Here is a 22,590-nt window from a genome sequence, read left to right on the forward strand (position 1 = left end):
AGATAAAAACACAAATGTTTTTGCAATATAGTGTTGTCCATACAAAATGGCGACGGCTCGTCAAACCCCAAATCCATAGATACTGAAAGCTACTCTGTTTTGTTTCCAAACAAAATGGCCGTCTTTTCTTTAGAGATGGCCACCAACCATATTTTATGTTTCAAACTTGGATTTAATTTTCGCTGATGCCAAAAACACAAATCTTTAACATTTTTGTCTGCTACATTGACTGGTTCTGGATCAAAGTTGTCATTTGGAATGGTAATGAAAGTATTTTTAGTATTTTAATTCGGCGTGTGGCATTAATCACGGTTTTCGCTTTGGGCTCGGCGCTTCCCGTTAATGTGAGCGCCTTCAAGGTGCAAACATTAATGAACAGCCTCGTCCCCATGCCAGCTCGCCGTTTAACCTTTAATCTATGTGAGAAAACGGATCAAGCCGTTAACTCACCGGAACGCCGACGTACCTCGCGGCATTTTGCAACAACCTCGGCACTTATTTTTGTCGTTTTATTCTCCCTCGCTCAGGTTTGAAGTGCCGCTCATACAAAATGTACAAAATTTAGACAGCAAGCTGTTACTCACCGTGTCACTTTTACATACATCAAGACAACGGCAGGTGAATTAAACTGTCATTTTTATTACTGTGGATTTTGTGTCCCTTATGTCAGGTAGGAGTAAATTTTAGTTAGGGTTGTTCGTGAGAGTTACAAGAATCTTTCTCACGTTTGAGTTTTTGTTGGGCTTTGTGGATATTAGGAAGATCCCTAACCCTAACCCTAACCCTCTTCATTCATCAAATGTTGAAATGATGAAGTTTTAGAATTATAGTATGTCTATGTATTAAGGCAATTATAAAAATCAATCCAGGAGTTTTACAACTATCTTAGCAGCATATAATGGCAAAAAATTGTCAAAACTAACATTATTTTTGTATATTTGTGTGAAAAGGACTTCCCATCAAACATGACCGACCAAAAACTTGAAAAAATCTTTGGGTAAAACCAGTTTTCCTGATGGCTACAAAAATTGGGTGGACGTGTAATGACAGGGCACATAAAAAAATCTAAAAAAACATGCAGGGGAATGAACAGGTTGGCCATTTTATGTGAATTCCAAGGTTCAAATGGATGAACGCTGCATATCAAAATGATTTTGAATATGTTTTGCAAAATGTTTACTTTTTTATTTTGCTAGTTTATGAGGAATAATAAACTCAGGGCACATGGTAGTGCACCCATTTTTTTTTTCTATGTTCAGAAAATGTCAGCTTGAGGTATCTCAATTTTTTTTTCTTTTTTTTCTTCACCACAAATGTGCAGCCCTGGCATGATAACTGGCAGTGGTTTTGCTGAAGCGCTCGCACCATTTAATGAATCGTTCCATTGCCTAGTGGATAACAAAATGAACACAAATGCCTTTGCTGCGTTCCAGGCTGCCGCTGCCTATCCTATCAGATAATTAACTTTTTTCTTCCCCTTTTTTTTTTTTTTTGCCAAGAGACTGTGCCGACTACCAAGCAGCCTGCACAATTAGAATTACTTATCTCCGCTCTTTTTTTTATTTATTATTATTATTAAAGAGGCAAAACAAACAAATCCAAATTTCCTTCTTTCCGCTCTCTCTTGGTTTACAAAAACCAGAAGGCAAATGAAAGTCTCCCAATTTTTTGGGCATTGTGACAACAGTGACGTGTTTCAATATTTATGTTAGCATTTGCTTTCCGCCGTGATGGCAGAAAGTGGAGTCTTTTCATGTCTGCTTTTGTAACTCGTCTCCTCGCAGCTTTTAGAGCCATCTGTTTGAGTGGGCCATTTTATTAAGTGACAAACTGGATCCCACTAGCGCGCTAATGTGTCCCACGAGGAGGAGGGCGATGAAGACGTGAGAGGGCAGAACGAGTTTTTCCTTTCTTTCGTTTTCCTTTGCAAAGTGTAGAGAAAGAGGAGACGGCTGTCGGAGGGTCTCGCAAAGTCTTGAATGTTGGACGAGAGCATTTGAAGCGTGCTAGCTTAAATGCTCCAAAGTGTAGAGGTGTCACCATCTGAATTTTGAAGCATTTGCTTATGAGTAACAATTTTCTTGCAATTTAGCGTCTTCCGTCTTCCTCGTATTGCCGCTTCCAATCAGCTAGCAATCACACAAATTACATGTAGTCTGTTTTTGAAATGGCCAAATTGAGCCCAAAATGGCCGACTTCGAGAACCGGACGAAATTTCCCGTACAACCTTAGTGGTGGATATTTTTTACCCAAAACCTGTCAGGTGATTGGAAAAAGGCAAGATATCTTAGAAAGTAATCAGTTTAAGGTGATTGTTGACAAGATTTTAATCACAGAAAGAGGCTTTTCCTGAGACACCAAAAAATCTAACCATCCAAATTTCTAAATTCCTTGTGTGTTGGAGTCAAGTTAATGTGTTTGTACCAATCGGTTTGTTTTTGAAGATCCCCAAAAATGTTGAAATCCTATTTCTTCCCAATTCCGTATTTGCATGCTGATTTTCACGCGTCTCTCATTGACAAAGTCTCTTTGGTGGCACCCGTGAATCAGCGTCCTATTCCCGTTGTGCTAATGAACAAACATTGGCAGGGGCCAATCCCCTTTCAAGTCTTCGCTAATTGGAATTATGATTCGGGTTTCCGGCGAGGATCGCAGCCCAACATGCGACTCCAGTCAGCCAACGCTTCTAATTAAGCCGCGGCTCCTCTCCTTTTCTTGTGCGCCTAAAACTCCCTTTGTGAGCACACACAATGCGGAGTTTGTTTCCCTCGGCGTCACAAAAGACACATTTTTTATCACAATGCCGCAGATAGCGAGCGGCGGCGGCGGCAAACCCTCGAGAAAACGCCACCGTTTGTTCCGCCCGTTTATCTCGCCGTTGTTTGTTTCCTCATATTTGTAATGGGAGGTCAGAGTGGATGTTTTTAGCCGTTTGGTGAAACTTCATCAATATCGGCGTGCCTAAAGGATGGCGGAGGAGGTTAATGGCGTCGCCTAAATGCTCTTTTCTTCCACTTGAAAATGCAGCGCGGTTATTGTGCAGCGTGCATCGGGATTAATTATCAGCCAGCGCAACCCGGCCTCACCCCGCATGTTAAATATTCAGCGAGGAAATGGCCCCCTTTCATGCAAATGAAATTAAACATGTCAGTCAGCGGGATTGTATGAATCCGGCTCCCCCTCCAACTCGGAATGGAACTGAAAGTGGCTTTATTGGCGCTCTTTGATTCATGTGCTTTCATAGCCCCGTCGGGCCACTTGGAAACGCTGATGAATGACGCCGACTTTGGCTGTAGGTCGAGCTCGTATCAAAGAAACTTTTTAATGGAGGCGCACGTGCCAAAAACAGCATCGGTTGCGCAACGCCAGACACGCTGCGGGTTGACAGAAATTTTATACAAAAGTCCGGTCGGATTCGTTGAGGAATAAAAAAAATCCACCGGGCTGCTATATTTTATTGGATGATGGAGGTGAAGCAGCATGTGGTTCATTATCCAAGGTGACTGGAAAAGATTGCCGTGGCCGCAACGCAGCTCGTTTGCGCTGAACAATCATTCCTCCTTTGTGCATGGAATAATATCGGAGTCAGGGTGAAGCAGCATGTGGGTCCTCATCTAAGTTTTTTTTTTTCTTTCTTTAAGAATAATAACACGCAGTTTAACAGACCCAAAGGTGTTCAACAACAACTCATGGGGGTAATTAAAATGTATGTCCATGTTTCTGAACATATACTTCGGTGAACAGATGGAGCTTGAATCTTTTTTTTTTCTCTCAATCTCTTGGGAAACACCATCACAGGTTTTAGTAGGAATCTTTTCAGTTAGTTTCAAATTATTTTGAGCACTTTCTCCCAAGTGGCTGTTCACAATTGAATGTTTTGTGTAGTGCATCCTTCGCATTTGCTTTGTGCAATGGTTAATTATGATAATCCTTTGGCTTTACATGATCAGGATTTTAGAAACGATCACCCATCACTGGAAAAAAATAATAAAAACAAAGATCCATCCATCCATCCATCCATCCATCTTCTTCCGCTTATCCGGGGTCGGGTCGCGGGGGCAGCAGCTTTAGGAGGGACTCCCAGACTTCCCTCTCCCCAGCCACTTCATCCAGCTCATCCCGGGGGATCCCAAGGCGTTCCCAGGCCAGCTGAGAGACATAGTCTCTCCAGCGCGTCCTGGGTCGTCCCCGGGGTCTCCTACCGGTGGGACATGCCCGGAACACCTCCCCAGGGAGGCGTCCAGGAGGCATCCTGATAAGATGCCCGAGCCACCTCATCTGGCTCCTCTCAACGTGGAGGAGTAGCGACTCTACTCCGAGTCTCTCCCGGATGACCGAGCTTCTCACCCTAAAAACAAAGATGGTCCAATCAATCCAATCTAACATGTATTTGCCCACGAATGACCAGAAACTATGTACTACTTTCCTATTACTCAAAGCTTTGACGTCATCGTGTAGCATCTCAAGGCATGACAGCAAGAGCACAGAAATTCCGATATTCTTTAAAATGGTGAATTCAGGTTGCATAGGAAAAAAAAAGAATTTACGAGTGGCAAAGCACCCATAGGCGGGGTTCCGCTGTATTGTTGCAGTGCTGGCATGGTGACAACGGGGCGAGCGATGGCGATTTGGCCAGCCGTGTCTGTGAAAACGCCATTACCTCCACGTCACGCCTCGGTCGCTACTCCATTGTGCCACCGGGCTCCACCCCCACCACCATCCCCCCCTGCACCCCACACTCACCGTATCAATTGCCCGTCAGCTCCCGCCAGGCCCCAAATGACGTGGAATCTTTAGCGCGTGGACGATTTGGAAGAGACGTCACGGTGATATCCCGCACTCATTTGCGCTAGCAGCGGAGGCCCAGCTGCCCGTCTGTTTATCGGCGAGTCCTGCGGGTTAATTTGGTCTTCGCTCACGACGCTCACAAACAAATGAACCACTTCAGATGGTGGGCATTACCTAATGGCCTGCCGCAAAGTGATTGATAAAAGGAGACCCGTGACCCCTGCAGGAGGACAGATGGAGATCACCTCCCAATAAATCTGACACTCGGGCTTTGTGACGTTATATTCAAGAGTACTACAATGATTCATACATATTGTGTTTGTCTAATCAAATCTTCTGTCTCCCGCAGCGCCGCCAAAGTTTTTACGAACGCCCAACGACCAAACGGGCGTACAGGGCGGCGTGGCCTCCTTCATCTGCCAGGCCACTGGCGACCCACGTCCCAAGATCGTATGGAACAAGAAGGGGAAGAAAGTGAGCAACCAGCGATTCGAGGTATTAGGTCTATTGTTCTGATGTAAAATGCTCGCTGAGAAACACTTTGCACTGCTTGAGGGCTGCAAGCACAAACGCAAACCCATCCCTCAAAGCTGCCACGAAAGCAAGGGAGAAGCCGGCTGTTGTTTACACGCGTGTCGCTCGGGTTTGGATTTCATGCCGTGTTCGCGGCAGCTAGTTTGTCCATCGGAGCCCGAGAAACGCTAATCGTGAGGTCCGTTCAAGCATAATGCGTAGTTTATAGCAAAAGTAGCTTATTGATGGATCAAAGAAAGAAAAACAAATGAAAATAGCCATAAATATGGTTGAAAGGCAGTTAAAAACATTGATTTGCTTTTATTTTGGCGGGCAGCACGACAGCAAAACAACAAAATTGTCCTCAATGAAACACTAACAACTTAATCTGAATTTTGGATTGGTTTGTAAGAAACAAAATAAAACTTACAATTCCCATCGGTTTTGCTTTTTGATCAAAACAAATTGAAGTGCAAAATAACACAATTGTTAAGCATGACGCAATGAAGTTAGCAACTGTGTAATACACACAAGTAAAATAAAAGCTATGCTGCCTCCACCGCTATCAACAAGAAAAATTGACCTTATTAATGCACTGACTGAAAAATAAAATGTAATTACTTTCATATTTTTCTTGTGCAATAAAAGCAAGTGAATGTGTAAAATAAGTATATCCATCAAATACCATAATGGAGAAAGTCATCATACCACCCAAATTGCATTATACATATTGGTAACAGCACACTAATAATATGATAAATAATATATAATAATATAATCCACTCGATAGAAATTAGATTTTATTGGGCATATGAAAGGAGGAAAAATACTCAGCCAGCCGTGCAGAAATTTTGTTTACAAAAAAAAAAAATCAATTATTTTGTTAGCAACACGCTAATAATTTACTCGAAGCATTCAAACCTGACCTAGCACGAAATTGGGGCTTACATGAGTTTCAACAAATCCAAATAAATACAGCCAATCTCTGTAATTACATGTAAAAACTGATTTCAATTTCGTAACAGATTAATCGTTTCCTTTTGCTTCATGGCAGCTTGCTCCACATGTACTCCACATGGACAACCATATTCAACCAAATGTCACCTCAAATTTCCTTCCACCGGTTTGGCAATTACGGCGACGATACGGTTGTCCATATAGCGTACTGCATTTTCATTCCGGCTGAAACACGGATCCGCCCTCCACCTCCATGTGAAAGGTGTGACAGAAGAACTCTGATAAGACTTGTATTCATTTCCTGTGTCAACCCTCAGGATTTCTGCAATGGCTTTTTAACATCTTATCAGAGTGAATCGCATGGCTTGGCATGTCGACGACGTTCATCCCTTGGCACAAACATTTCCCTGGCCTTCCACCATCTTACGAGCATGGCTAAGAAAATGAAATTGTATTAAATGAGGCTATCCTTATTGAGCGTGCTTGTGTGTGTGCGAACACTACTCCCAAAAAGAGATTATTAATTTCATTTTCTCTAATCTTTTGAATGGAAACCTGTCCATTATTTCAGTGCTTTTCTCTTGCAGTAACTGAATGGCAAAAAAAAGTTTCCCAAGATGTCTACTCGCATTCCTTTTTGTATTTTTTTTATTTTTAGTATTTGCCGCGGACCGTATAAAATGGACAGTGGGCCGCAAATGGCCCCCGAGTCGTAGTTTTGACACCACTCAGTGGCCACAACAGTTTACATGAGGTCAAATTCCGCTCGTCTGTCAGGTTTATATTGCATTTTCGGGTTCATCCTAAAGTTTAATCCCAGACGCCAATCTCTTGAACAATTTTGGAGTAGTGCATGTGTGAGTGGGTGAATGCAGAAGTTTTTATTTGTTCAAACCCAAGTTTTGAGTTATGACAGGGCTTTCTAGACATCAGTGAGTACCCAATGCGGAGCATGACCACAATATAACAAATACCGTCCTGTTTTTGTTTGTTTGTTTTTGTGGGCATTTTGTGTGTCGTCCGTCCTGATAAAATTGTCTCTTTCTGTGGCGCTACGTCAATTTTTGGTACAACCAAATCACTGTTTGTGCTTCGTTTCTGTCTGACAACCGGTTTTAGGGCCACGCCGAAAATGACACAAAGAAGGAAATTATGAGGAGGATAAAGACAGTAGATTAATTTTATATATATATATATATATATATATATATACACATATACTCTTGTATATGTATAAGTATACTTGGACATTGTTCTAGATGGAATTTTTAATCTTATTTTTTTATTTTGACTCTTTCTTAATTGAAAAACTTTATTGTTTCAACCAGTGTAAACAGAACATACGTGTAGGAATGTCTAAAAAATTTTGTCTAAAAAAAATCTTGTTCTTGTAGGATTACTACTATTGATTGATAAATGAAGCAGTCTCCTAAAATTGCCATGTTTTTATGTAAAATAAAAACAGAAATTGAAAAATGTTTTTTTTTAAAATATTATTCTTACTGTATCTTTAGTCACGTCATCCCCATGTGATTCCGGGATTGTCTTCATTCCCGCAGGTTTTTAAATACAACTTAAATTTTGTAGAATGACTTCTGTCTGGTAATTCCTTAACTTTTGCCGTAGCATTACGATGTTTTATTCCTTTTCAGCGTGGCCCTCATCGTCTTTTGTCCACGCATTGTTCCAGGATGTCCAGTGTTAGCTTTAAGAGTGTGGGACGCCTTGCAATTGACATGACTCGCCTTCTAAACTCTATGTGCCCATTCTTAAAGTTAAACAAGCACAAAGATAGTTAACTATTTGACTGAATTTTTCTGTGCCGTACTGTACTTAAGAATACTGCTGTATAAAATCTAGGAAAACACTAGAGTGTGACACTGTGTAGCCATCAAATGTCCCGACTGTGTGTTCTGTGTGTGAATGGTGGTCCCGCATTCGTTGTACCCCCCCCTCGGCCCCCTACCGCCATTCTCCTTTAACACACCGTGTCTCTCGCACCTGCAGGTGATCGAGTTCGATGACGGCTCCGGCTCGGTGCTGCGAATCCAACCACTGCGCACCCCGCGTGATGAAGCCATATACGAATGCGTAGCTTCAAACAGCGTTGGCGAGACCAGCGCGACCACCCGGCTCACCGTTTTACGTGGTACGTCAAGGATATTCCACTTGGAGGTTTTTCAGTACACTTTGAGTCAACGGGTTAACTCATTCATTGCCGTTTTCAAGTAGTTTGGATTTTATTCAGTGGACCAAACTGTTAGTCCCATTCAGCCCAACCTGTCTGGAGTTCCACAGGGTTCAATTTTGGGTCCACTGTTGCTTTCATTGTGTTTGCTGCCACTGGGTTTCATCTTAAGAAAGAATGATGTTTCTTTTTACTGCAGAACTATCTCCAGCTTTCTCATTAAGGTCACTTTTGCTCAAAATGAACAAGGTTTCACAATTTTTTTTTGTTTTTTTTTGCACAACGTGATAAGTCCATTCTCCGTCAGCCGACGAAGTTTCTTCTGGATTTGAACTCATTTGCATACATCTTGACACAATAATTAAGATGCCAGTTAAATTATGCAAATTGACGTCTGTTCCTTCACCGGCGGCTGTTTTTAATGATTTCAAATTAGCTGTGCTGTGACTTGACCGTGTGAAGCCAGCCAAATCTGCTGCTTTTATGTACGAAAATGATAAAAATGCCCCCTGCCAAGTCTGAAGGGGGATTGTGGAATAAGGTTAAGGTGTGTAACAAAAACCCCAATTGAATGATTAGTCTGTCTCATCGACGTTTGTCCATGTCGTGTTAGTAGGTCCCCCCAAAAAAAAACTTTAAAGGCAGCACAGACCTCTGCCAAGGTAGACCGATGGATGGCAATGGGGGTTACGAAATAATATTCCTTGCCCTGCCCAGCAAAAAAAAATATTTTATCTGTTTTGTTTGTATATAAAATGTGATTGGAATGGCGCGGGGAGCTTTGGAGAGCGGCCGCCTGAGTGAAGTGCGCGCCATTTTATGCCACAATTACACAAAGCATCAAATGAGGCTGCGTCTGCGTCAATCCTCCCGCCATCACCGGCCGCCTTATCTCCCCGGCGAGCTAACAAAAGGCCGATTGGTAGAAAAAGGTGGCGCGTTTGCATCGCACAATATTTTGCACATTTTGCACGCGCACAAATAACACACCAAAGCTACTCTACTAGCATTAGCATCTTTATTGCCATTTTCATTTTCCCATCATTGTAGCACATACGGGAGCGAGCGCTGGAGAAATCCTTTGTCGCCTCCGTGCACATGAACGCAAATATTTGAATAAAATACAGATTACACAGAAAGAGCTACCGACATATTTTCTGGTAATGCAGTCGATGTACCGGCATTGGCAAATGATGCTACAATTCAATCAGAAACCACTTTTAAGAATGAACAGCAATGCCTCAAGAGGAATAAAAATGACAAGAATCTGAAAAATAAATAAAAAGAACTGTGTGTATCTTCATGCAAACTAAAGGAAACAGCCAAAAGGAAACATCCCCTGAGGCTAGCTAGCTTCGCTTCTGGATGATGTGTGCATTGGATTGTTGGAGTTCATGATTCAGGCATGATTAAGGATTTATATTGCATCCTCATACCCCCATTATGCTGTCAACAGCCATTTTCTGCCTGCACACACACACACGCACACACACACAAATAGCAACAAACTTACGTTGCTGTGTACAAGTCGACAGAGAGAGCGGAAAATGAGAAGGCGCTCTCCTGTGACGGGAAAACAGAAAGCATCAATTTCATTTTGCCAGTGAAGGGTGAGGTGGAGGGCTGCCGGGGCGGGTGGGGTAGGGGGGGGCTGTATGTGTGTGTGGGGGTTGTAACGACCACAAAAAAAACTGGGAGGTGGATCCTTCTGCTTACAATGGACGCAGCAGCTACATGAGCGGCCATTATTTCGAGAAAATGAGCGCTCTTTTGTCATTATTTACCAAGTGGGAATGGCAAAGGCAACCTCGTTTGTATTCTGGGAAGACTTAACAAGAAACGTGCATTCTCACGTCAGATAACATGCAACAACATGCTTGCTTCACTCGCAAGTGTGTAATTGCATCATTGCCACGTGGGGCCAAGAAAACAAAGATCTATTTAATAAGCAAGCCAACAAGTCAAAATAAAATGAACGAGAAAAGACTAATAAAAAGATTTTTAAAAATGACTTAAAAGGAAGTGACAAAAAATAACTAAAAAAGTGTAAAAAATCCATTCAAAATATGAATAGTACCCAAAAAATAAAAAATCAGAAGCCACTGCGATATTTTAAATGAACTAAAATATAAATACAACTAAAATATCATCAATAAAAGAACCATGGAAATTTTTGATTTTTTTTTAATTGAAAAAATCCAAACGAGGAATTAATTAAACCCATGCAAAAGAATACATGACACAAATCTAAAAAGGTAACTAAAAATAAATAAAAAATAATAAAGCTATATTAATTTAGAATACATATTACTAAAAAGAATTCCTCATCAATTACCACAACGATCTTGGTCCAAACTCGGCTTGTCGTACATCCAAAATGAACAAGCTAATCATTAGTCTTATTAAAAAGATGGGGACCTGCTGTCCCTGCGGAAATTGATCTCCTCACTGGGCAAAAAGGGGAGAAAAATAACAAAACACCCCTTTCAATATTACATGGTAAATCAAGGCGGTCCAATCAGTATCTGCAAGCTATGGTGAGTTATTTAAGACCAAGCGGCCGCCGGCGAGATTGATGTCAGACCTCTCAGTCGCTGGGAAAATCATCTGCTGGAGTCGAAAAAAGGCCTATGGAGGGACGGACGGCGAGTCAGAACAAGCCGACTCCCGTCGCGTTATCACGGAAAGCACTTGTTATCAAAAAAACAAATTATCCAGTTTCTCTTAGTTGGAATATGAATTTAATAGACAAGCTGGTCGAGACTTGCTTCCATGCTAACGAAAACTAATGAAACTAAAACTGAAAAAAAATTCATGAGAAAACACAAAAATAGGCTGAAAACAAACAAAAACTGAAACTACATCACAAGTTTATAAAACTAAGACTGTAGAAAAAAAAATTCCTTTGTTTTGGTTATTATCAGTTCATATCAAAACATGATTATTCAGGTTTCATTTTAAATGTATTCATTTATTTATTTATTTCCTTATTGTTCCATGTCCACACAGAAAAAGGAAAGTCAAACTTCATTAATTATACTTATGGATTTTTTTTTTTTTTTAAATACCTTGCACTTAACTCAACAAATATCCCATAAATGAAATAAACAATGAATACGAATACTGGAACTAAAATTTTAAATTAAAAAAAAAAAATCCTCCAAAAATGAATTCAAACTCAATAAACAAGTCAAAATGAAATAAAAACCAGCCATACTAAAAACTCCAAACTTATTTTAGCCTTCGCTTAGGATCCCCCATCTCTCACAAATCCATCGGAATATTTTTGATTGATTTGTTTTCTCTCGAGCCCAAGTTGATTTTTAGCTCGGCCAAGTGCGCTTTTCACTGGTAGCTCTGCACAAATTCAGCACGGTTGTCACGTTGCTGCTGCCAAGTCAAGAAGCAGAAGCGGTGACTAAATAACGCCGCGAGGTACGGCTATAAGCCAGCGCTGCTCGCTTACACATGTTGTCCAGCCGGGAATCAGATTAAAGAGCTTCTGCAGCCCAAATAGGACCCCCGGGGGAGCAGCTCTGGGAAGATGCCGCTTAAGTAATCCAATAAGAGGGAACAAAATGCTCAGCGCTACGCTCTAATAAAGCGCACGCCAGTGTGTCGACAATTCAACCTTGCGCCACGGACGGGAAAAAATAAACCGTTCGATATGTTCCGAAAGGTCGGACGAAGACTTGAGTTCTCCGAACGCTTTGAGTCAACTGGTGGAAAAGTTGCGATTAAAGATTGCTGCAAATGTGCCAGATTTGGCTCAGCCAGCTAATTGTAATTTGCTGTAATCGAGTGTGAGGAGGAACAGGTCCGCTCTTAGCTTAAGTGCTGTTACGCCTCGCAAGCTTGGGGCGTTCCAGAAGCTTCTTGGATAATTTACTTAACGGGTATGATTTTTTATTTTGGATAACTATGAGACTTTCTACCACCCACTTACTTATCTTAACATTTCTGATAATGTTGAAACGATGAAACAAATGATTGATAAAAATCGGCCAAACAAAACATCGACAGCGGTTCTTCCCGACCTTTTTTGAGCCAAGGCAACCATTTTGCATTTGAAAAATGTTGTTGCCATCTTTTGGGGTCACAACTCCGTATCATCAGTCGGAGACAAGCACCTACTTCATACATCAAAAGGCAAACGTCTCCACCCGAGTTGAGTGGAAGAAAAATCTCCCGGCTGTGGACATTTTAATATTTGATCATGTTAAAAAGCTTTCTTGGGGACTCGTCATTCATGCCTGCTAACATCCCACACGAAAGAGTCCTAATGGAAAACGGGCTAACACGCTAACATGAGGCCTCTTAACTTCAGATCCGGCGAGACTTCTATTTTGGGAATTTCTTTTTTTATTTTATTGGTTTCCCACTGCCCCACTTGGCTACAAATGGTGAGTCTATAACAGCTAATGTCTTCGTAAAACATTAAAGACACAAATTAAAGACTGACTATACAAAAAAAGTTGTTTTGCGAGCTAAAAGCTAATCTGTTCGTAAAACAGCTAGCTGTAGCATTTGGGTGGGAGAAGAGCCCGTTATAAAATTAAAGACTGGCTTTACAAAAAAAGCAGTTTTGCGAGCTATCAAACCGAGGAAAGACCAACAATGAGAAGCTCCCCTATCTCCGCAGCGTCGGGAAGTGGCCTTCCTATTTCATTCTAGGTCAGCTAATGCATTTGCAAGCCATGAAACGAGCCAATTCCAGACGACGTCCTTGTTAGCACTGTGCTACGATTCACTTGATTAGCAACCCCCACCTCCCTCCCTCCCTCCCACCCGCCTACATTTCCCTATCTCCTTTTGGATTTTTGAGCGTGGAAAACGCTTTGATCAGTGTCCCTCAACTTGAAGTGATACGCTTCGGCGTGGAAAGGGGCGAAAAATAGCTTGCTGCTGACACATTCGGCGGGTAATGTTTTCTGGCCTGCTTTCTGCGCAGGCTTAAATCATATCAGGGGAGGGGCAGGGAGAATCAGATTGATTCCTAAACTGGGCAAGAATAACCTTCAGGGCAGATCAGTGTAGAAAGCGGTCTAAGAATGGAAGAATTCATAATCCCGCATTCTTGGCTGCAAAGAGTTTGCAAACAATGCGTCTCGTCACACGCTTTTCTCCAGCAAGTGACCTGCGACAGCCTCGACGGAGGCAAGCTGAGGGGATTGTAGCCACTTAAATACTTCCAACAAATATAGCTTTTCAAAAGCCTGCGGGGATTCTCGATGAAGAGTAACCTCGCCAGCACGGGGTGAATCGTCTTGTTCCACTATAGCGAAGAAAGAGGGTCAAACACAATCCAGTTCTTGTGCGACAGCCACGGAACTCAAGTCACAATTTGACTGACGGGGGTTTCTCGGGAAAGAGTTGCGAAAGCTTCAAATGCAGCGCTTCCAGCATACAGAAACACAATTCAACTTTCTGAACTCTAGTTTTCGTTGCAGATTGGCTATTTACGCACACCTGTCAGCGATAAGACACGTACCTACGACAAAAGCGCCCAGGGAGTTGGCCTAGTGCAGCATAGGAATGCATTTTATACTACCAAGCGAGACACTAGTAAGAAAATTAGCAACTGAAGTCCAAGTCATGTGACCCGACTCCTCCACCTAAAACTAGCAACGCTGGCAAAGCTGCGTTGTTTTCCCGCTGAAATTAGAAAATTAGCAACTGAAGTCAACGCCTTACCCGCCGAAATTAGAAAATTAGCATCTGAAGTCAACTCCAAGTCATGTAACTCAAGTCCTTCGCCTTAAAAACTAGCAACCCTGGCTAAGCTGCAATGTTACCCACTAAAATCAGAAAATTAGCAAATGACGTCAACTCAAGTCCAAGTCACGTGACCCGATTCCTCCACCTTGAAAACTAGCAAGCCTGGCTAAGCTGCGATGTTCCCCGCCGAAATCAGAAAATTAGCAACTGGTCGACTCAAGTCCAAGTCATGTGACGCCAGTCCTCTACTTCCAAAAACTAGCAACCCTGAGCTAAGCTGCGTTGTTACCCGCTGACATCAGTGTCGATTTTATAAATCACACTCTGCCGAGCTCTAATAAATTCAAGCTAAAGCGCAACTAAATCACGGTCTGAAATGTTGAATTCTGATCAACAACAAGCTAACGAGCGATATAAGCACAGTGATTTATTCCGTTACTCAACCAGCTACACGCTAACAACGTGTAATTCTCCCCCGCACGCAATGGAGGTACTCCAAACAACCGCCGTTGTCGTACACGAGAACCGAGAGTTCACCTCCATACTTTGCGTATGAGTGATCAATCGATATAATCTTCTAATGGCTCGGAGTTTATGTCCAGTGGCCTTCTGTCATCAGCGGGAATCTGCTCGCTGAGGTACTTTTGGAGCCAACGTCCCTTTCACACTTGGCACTCATGCGGCCCGATAGCGACGGCGGTGGCTAATGTGTGCAAATTGTCATTGGGGGTCTTTTCATAGCAAGCACCAGCGCTCAGCACTTTTATAGAAGGTGACTTCAGCATTTCTCTCGCTTCCATCTCATTTAGCGTGCCGAGCTATTGTTGAATATACAGTATGGATGTGTAAAGCAGCAGCTGCCCTTCTCTTACTGTCCTTGAGATTGCAGTGCTCAGCTAGCGAGAACTACCAAGAGGGAGGGGGGGGGGGGGATTTGCTTCCCTGTTAATTACATCTTTGACTAACAGCGATTTTAATGTGAAGCTTTTCAAGCGCTACATTTGAAATGCTAACTACCGGCTCACAAGTTTTTGCCAAAGCTAAAAGGAACAGTGCAGTCTGATTTCATTTCAGTATCTTGGCCTTGTAGGGGGGGAAAGTCTGACGGAGTTTTCGTGACGCGCACACGGCTAATCGCACCCAACGAATGTGTTTAATTTCCCGTCCTGTATTTATTATCACCATGGTAACTCTGTAAAGTGAGGGAGACTGGCCGCATTGCATTTGCCATCACATTCTCGAGCTTGATGTCACCATTTTGTGGTTTAAATGACATTTTCAAAGCCAGGGCCATCATCATTTGTAGCACATCATTGGCTCGCTTGGAGGCCGATCAACTTCCTGCTTGGAAACAAATGAAAGCTACACGGACCACCGAACGGCCCCTCGCACATTTTTTTTTTTCATGGGGAAATCCTAGAAAAGATCCCTCATCAGTGCGAATTCCAAATCACTTTTCATCCGTCGTGTTTTGATTAACCTGTCCGTTCATTTCCGTATCAATCAGATTTATTTTTCTAATCATCATGTGAGGTAAACTGTTGTAAACACTTTGCTCGAGGATCCAACAGACTTTTACTGTGTAGTTTTCACGGCTTGTTACAACTCTTATTACATTGGACATACAGCGATGCCGCTTGTGGCTGGCTTCTGGATATCGATCGGTTTCATATTAGTCTAACTGTGGAATCGAGTAAATGTGTGTTGAAGCAGACAGGTCTGATTTTATCCGGTGTGGTTTTCATACACAACAAACATTATCTGATAGTTTAAGTAGGGACATCAGAATTGCTTAGGGGAAAAGTTTGCGGTTCACTCTGAAGTCACTTGCTCGTAAACACGTTTTTACTTCTCTGAGATTTATCCATGACGCTGGCTCGCGATGCCAAGTACCCAAAAGCATTGTTGGAAGTCGGCCATGATTGTTATTTGGCGACGTGCGGACGTAGATGGCATGTTTTGCGAAACGTTTTCCCAGAGTGGCGAAAATGCTTCGGAAAAAGATGGCAATTAGACGTATGGTGGGAATGTAACGTCAACGTAATGGCCGTTTGCTCGGAAAATAAACACGTAACAATAGCTGGGTTTGGATTTATATTGTATAATTTGGCGTGTGGGGATTATGGACTTGAAAGACCAAACATCTAAAATCCTGAGGAATCAGTGTGTCCTTGGTTTGCCCGGCAGCAAAAAGCCACCTGCCGTTCTAAGTGAACATCAAAAAGTGCTTTATTAGGAGACCGTGGTGCCCGCCATTAAGAAACTAATTTGGCTTTTTTGTACCCCTTCGTTTTAAGGAGGAATTGGCTGTTTGCTTTCTTGTCTCTGCCTTCACTCCAGTAAAATGCGCTTTAGAGAAGCTGCTCTTTGTGTGATGTTTGTATGTCTAATAACAGAAAGCAAACATGGATGCTTCTTACGAATTATTTCTGTTTTACTGTCTGGAACCTTCCGACCGGGGTTGGAATCGGTGCGCAGAGGTCCCCAACCACCGGGCCGCGGACCGGTACCTTGTCGTGGGTCATTTGGTACCAGGCCGCACAGAATTTTTTTTTTATTTTATTTATCGACGATCAATTAATTCAGGTCAAAGCTATGGAGCAGATACTTAATGGTGAGTTTTATTTTTATGCAGTTTTTATTTTAAATTTATTATTTATTTATATATTTACATAAAGGCCGATCCGTGAAAATATCGTCTGACATGTAACCGGTCCACAAAAAAGGTTAGGAACCGCTGCACTAAAAGACTTGGTCTATAGAAATTATACCCAACTTTGGTCTCTTGTCTTTGGGGTTCTCAGGGTTTTGGTTCATTGGGTAACTTCGGGGTTCGGTTCAGGATGTGACAATACGTACGTTTGCTTTAAAGTCACAGTTTTGGGTTCAGTCATGGACCATAACACTAGAGGTCCAGTGTCATTAAGCACCCTCGTTTAAGTCCCAAGACTCGTGTCTCACTTGAGAATTGTTTCTCCCCAGAGGACCAGCTGCCCCCTGGTTTCCCCACCATAGACATGGGCCCACAACTAAAAGTGGTGGAGCGAACTCGAACCGCCACCATGCTCTGTGCCGCCAGCGGTAACCCGGACCCGGATATCTCCTGGTTTAAAGACTTCCTCCCCGTCAATACCACCAACAACAACGGGCGCATTAAACAGCTCAGATCAGGTAGGTTTCTTCTCTGTCATCAAAGATGTTCTCGCTGTCTTCTCTGTCCTTCTTAATTTAACTTCCCATTTGATTTTTTTTGTAGGTGATGGTATTTTCCGTTATTTCCTGTTTGAGTGTATCCCAGTGTGTCCCACTTTTTCTTCCGGTCTTGTCATTAGACTTGGGATTTGTCGACCCTCATGTGTTGGCTATAACCAATTTTGGGTTTTCTTTTCGGCTGTGTCGGTCTTTTGTTTCTGTGAGTCCATTCTTTTGCTTTTAAGTTGATAATAAACACAAAATCGTGTTGAGGAAGTTCTAGGATGGTTTTTGTTTGTTTGTCTGTGGTATATGGACCTTTATTGGAATCTGATTTGAAGAATAACGGTCTATATAGCAGCTATGTGTTTTTTGTTGTAGTTTGACATAATCTACACTCTCAGAAAAAATCATCTTTAGGGGTACAACAACTTGTCACTGGGATGCCATCCTCACCTTGGGAACGTACCTGTACCTTTTTTCGCCTTGGGAAATTTACATCACAAGTCAGATGAGTAACTCTTTGGAGGTGTACGAGTAAGCATCGATCCCTGTTCTACCTTTTAGGGCTACAATTGTTTAAGTTCCGATCCAGCTGAGCGGTGAATAGTTGCGAGAATAGTTGCCGGGGTTCGTTCAAGGTCGCTAACATTCAACAGAATTTTCTTGTGGTAAGGGAATTTTAAACTTGTTCCAGACTTCCTTGCGACAACAAAAATCAATAATATACCGAAGTTGCCAACTTTTGCCGAACGTTTGCGACATTGAACAAACAACGTTCACTGCCTTCGGAAAACATTCGCAATTGCTCGTCACTCAGTGGGATAGCGCCTTTTAGGCTGCATTGAATAGAATTGTTTGGCTTTTATTGACTTCATGCCTTTTCCTAGAAAACGATTAACATCCTGTTAGCCATTCCTATCAACTTCTCTATCGTAGTTTGCAGACCCGTTAACTCCCCATGGTAGCTTTATAGCCATTAAGCTCTTATGACATCATTCCATTCCGATGGTACCCGTACTTCCACAAATCCACCAACTAGCTAAAGTACCCCTATTTCTGACAGTGTATCCAAACCCCCAAAGCAACTTATGTTCCGCAGCTTTACGACGTGTCTTTGACCACCTTGTCCTTTTTTTTTTGTTTCCAAGAAAACTAACTTTGCGCCATGATGATGATGATTTTCATTTAACGACGCCTTCTGTCAAGACTTAAGAATATAATCATATTCTTACGCTTATGTCTTTCTTCTCTCTATATGTTTTTTTATTTTTAATCTACAGAATCCTTTGGTAAGTGCTTAGCTCTAAAGCGCACATCACCTCTCCCACTAATTCTCATATTTCCAACAATGATTAAAAATGCATGGCATGTATTTTACTAACAGATGACTTTAGGCTTACAACAATCACCGGTAGAGATCGAAACTCACATGCTCACATCTCACACACGCTTTCACTGAGCTGACACTTTTATTTATTTTATTTTAATGGTAAAAAATCCAAAAGGCACAATGGGACAGCAAGCACACAAGGCCTCCAGAGTTTTTCCCTTCACTAGACGATCTTCAGAAACTCCTCCATGTGAAAAAGTTCCTGTGATTTCGCAATGCTGACTCCTGCACAGAACGTTCTTATTCTCTGACTTTCTCTCTCCTGTCTCTCTCCTCCAGTATCTTCTATTTACTGTTGAAAATTTTCTTCTTCCAAAACCCCCCTCCCCTCCCCCCCCACCCCCCTCCCACCTCTATCTACACACGTACTAATGCTTCTTCTTTCTAATCTTATTTGCATTCATATTATCCACCCAGGTGGTACGCCAATAAGAGGTAAGTGTGCTGAACTGACGCTCGCAGAATGAAAAACAATCCAAAGTTCATTCTTGCTGTCACTGCCGTCCACTCGACGCAATCACTCTCCATGTTTGTCCTGTTTCTCGGTCGCCATGGCATTTCCCCTTTTTCTGAGTTGTCCTGTTTTGTTGACTCGATTCCATCTATGTCCCCCCCCCCCATACACACACGTTAAGTTCCGCTTTCACCAGCCCAGTTGTGATATGCTTGCCTCGGCTCCAACAACAACAAAAAGCATATCCAATGACAATTATTTTTGTCAAACTCTTTCCATTTTTGTTTGCCATATAGCAAATCATGCGTCCCTCTTTTTGTCCAACTAAAACAACCAAGCATTTTTCCCCCCCTTAGCTGTTCTTGCTGTGGAATCAACGCCCCTCCCCGCCCCCCAAATTCTATTTTTTCCCATTTCTTCTACTTGCTCTCCTCTCCTGTACCTCTACAAAAAAGCCCAAACAACCACTTTTTTGATAAAGTTTCTACGGTGCTTTTTTACCTCTTTCACACCTATTTTTCTGACTTTTCTTGCCTCTTTGGAGCTTTTGACTTTTTTTTATTTTTTTGTCTTCAGGCTTTGGGAAAAACAGTAGAGTCGGACGGAGGGAAGCGGATGCATTGGCTCAATTTTTGCCCATGTTGACCCGGGGAGCCGCAGCAGTTTGTTTTTGTCTGGTCAATGTGACACCACACTGCTGATCCCATTGTGGATTTTTATTGGTGTCTTTTGAAACTCCAAAAAAAAAAAAAAAGCAGTGGTTGGTTCTTGTTGACTCAGGGGCCCGCATTTTGAATTTTGTCCTCTAATACACTTGTATTTTATTTTTCAGCTAGGGGTTGTCGCAAGGTTGTAAGTTGCGCTGACATACATTTCTTGCCAAGATTTGCATGTCAAAAAAAAAAAAAAAAATTGTTCCAGAGGGTTATGTGTTGGATTTGCCTCGCATTCTCCTGCAATTGCTCTTTTTCCTCATTTATGAGCAGCAATTTTATTTTTTGTTTTTGCAAAATGCTGCCTTTTTTCCAAAATGGAAAAAAAAATAGATGGTACGCGATTTGTGATTGAATATGCTGGGAAAAAAAATTCATTCCGAAAATTCCTTTCTTTCAATTGTCCTTTCTTGTTCTGCTGCTTTCTTCTACTGTAAACCTCTTTTGTTTGATCCATGTCTCCCTAAAGCAGTACCACTCATCCCCCATATTGACCAGTCAACTTACATGTTGTATATAAAACTTACTTACTTATCTACATTGGCATTAGGATGAGTGTCTTTTCAAACTCATTATTTTTGAATTCTGTGTAATTTTGTAAATTTTTCTAAGGTTAGTTGTAGTCTACCTCCAAAGTCAAATGCCTTAAAGCTGGCAAACGTTTTTCTCGGAGGGCCAAAAATCGAAGGATGCAAGGAGCACTTTAAAATTGTTTTACTTCATTTTATCAAGCAGACCAAAATCAACAGTATGTTGTTTATATATTAATTTTTGTTTTTTATTTTTAACTGCCACCTAGCTGTCTACAAGACAAATAGTTTTACTCAATTTTGAGGTGGTCCGAGACCCTGTAACCCACCAGAAATGATCCGCCCCTGCATTGAACATTAGCTGAATCCTATCCCTAACCAAAACAGAAGCAATCTGTTTTTAGATGACCATTTTTAAAGCTTGAGAATCAATGTCTCCAATTTGGATGTTGACAGAGAGCAGAAAGTGGATTTATATTGTAAAAATGAATTAACACAGTTATGAGGACAAATGTTACTTGAATAACTAAATCAATTGAAATATTTGCAAAAGCTATACATTATATAAAAGACATTTATTAGAAGCTAATTTTTATTGTACTTGCTGCAGACCACTTAAATATAGACAGCGGGCCACAAATGGCCCTGGGGCCATAGTTTGCAAAACGACTGCCCTAAAGAGTGGAAAATTCTGGCAGGAATAAAATTAGGAATAAAAATCATTATTATTATTGAACGATGGAAAAGGCGTAACGAGATGGCGTTGGACTTTGGAGGTTCCACTGTGTACGTCTTCTCAAGTCTTGCATGGTGACCACGCGCAGCTACTCGGCTGTAGGCCAACTTAGTGGATCAAACAAATGATTCTGGAAACAATTCCTTCATATTTAGTCATTAGGAGAGCTGCTAAAAAAGTCAAATAAAAAAAAAATATATAAAGAATACCTCTTTGTGGTTTTTTTGCCACATTTTAATCCTCTTTTGCTGCCCTGTCTGTGATTCCCTAATAGGAGCCCTGCAGATTGAGCAGAGTGAGGAGTCGGACCAGGGAAAATATGAGTGTGTGGCCACCAACAACGATGGGACGCGCTACTCGGCGCCGGCCAACCTTTATGTCCGAGGTACGAAAAGAGCGTTGAAAGTTTTTGGTAGATAAATCCTCCGAAGGCCGCATTCTATGTTGTAAGTAGTTCGTCAATTTATTTTCTGGCACTTTTACCCGCACTGATGTGTGAACCTATAGAGTATGCACCTTTTTCCGGCCCTTCCCGTTTCCCGGCCCAGTTGGCGAGGATTGCTTGGTGTTTTTAATCTGACTTTTTTCCCCCTCTCTAATCCTCCCCGTTGAGCAGCATTGAGAGAACATCAAGGAATTTACCATTATCTCACATTTCCAACTAATCTATACTCTATGTCAGAGGCATATTCAAAAAATACTTTTAAGGACTTGAACACGAATGTTGCAGTATAAATTTATACGTGTGTAAACAAGACAATTCAGTACGGTTTTCGATTCGTGGGTGCGAAACGATCCAAGACGTTTCGAGTGGAAGCATTTGATTCGGTTTGACGCGGTGGGAGTACGATTCGATTCCATATGGTACGGCTTAGTTTGAAAGGATATGATGCAATAACATTTTTCTTGTCATTTTAAATACATTTGAATTAGCCTGGCTGCAAATGTGCCTAAATTTGTAAGGTAAAGCTCGCCGATAAAAAAAATAAAAATCTGATTGTCCCTTAAATAAATTTAAAAAAAAAAATTAAAAAAATAATATTTATATAATTGAACCGCATATTGATTTTCAAAAGGATTGTCTCAATACTTTTGTCTCATGTGTGTTGTTCTGACTCAGACTTGACTGTGTAGTATTCAAGTAATCTTTAATGTCAGCGATTTAAGTTTTTCAAGCAGGGTGTAGACGGCAAAGTCCTTTTGAGTTGATTAATCTGGACGCCTGTTTACTCTCCCCTTGTTTTTCTCCTTTATTCTTTGTGTTCACTTTTTTTTTGTACCTCCAAAAAAAATCCTCCATCTCCCCTTCAGAGCTGCGAGAAGGTTAGTGTGTTTTCTTTCTCTCCAAATACAGCAACGCATTCTTCATTCAGAGAAATGCACAAGTGCGATTGTTGTTATTGTTTCA

The 22,590-nt window shown here is 41.7% G+C and overlaps 1 protein-coding gene across 31 annotated transcripts in view; it reads left to right on the forward strand.

Annotated features, from left to right (window-relative positions):
- LOC125977523 (receptor-type tyrosine-protein phosphatase delta) overlaps positions 1 to 22,590 on the forward strand; it is a 196,162-nt gene that overhangs the window by 144,980 nt on the left and 28,592 nt on the right. For 8 of the 31 annotated variants that reach the window (XM_068651462.1, XM_049734305.1, XM_068651465.1 and 5 more), the window contains exons 11-14: positions 5,138 to 5,283; positions 8,266 to 8,407; positions 17,147 to 17,335; positions 21,457 to 21,567. In XM_068651462.1, the coding sequence (XP_068507563.1) occupies positions 5,138 to 5,283; positions 8,266 to 8,407; positions 17,147 to 17,335; positions 21,457 to 21,567 (588 nt within the window). Of the gene's footprint in view, positions 1 to 5,137; positions 5,287 to 8,265; positions 8,408 to 17,146; positions 17,336 to 18,639; positions 18,649 to 19,166; positions 19,185 to 21,456; positions 21,568 to 22,493; positions 22,506 to 22,590 lie in introns of all 31 variants that reach the window. The other 23 variants (XM_068651445.1, XM_068651466.1, XM_068651446.1 and 20 more) reach the window with 8 other exon arrangements.

Source organism: Syngnathus scovelli, chromosome 1, assembly GCF_024217435.2.
Source record: "Syngnathus scovelli strain Florida chromosome 1, RoL_Ssco_1.2, whole genome shotgun sequence".
Lineage (NCBI taxonomy): Eukaryota > Metazoa > Chordata > Actinopteri > Syngnathiformes > Syngnathidae > Syngnathus > Syngnathus scovelli.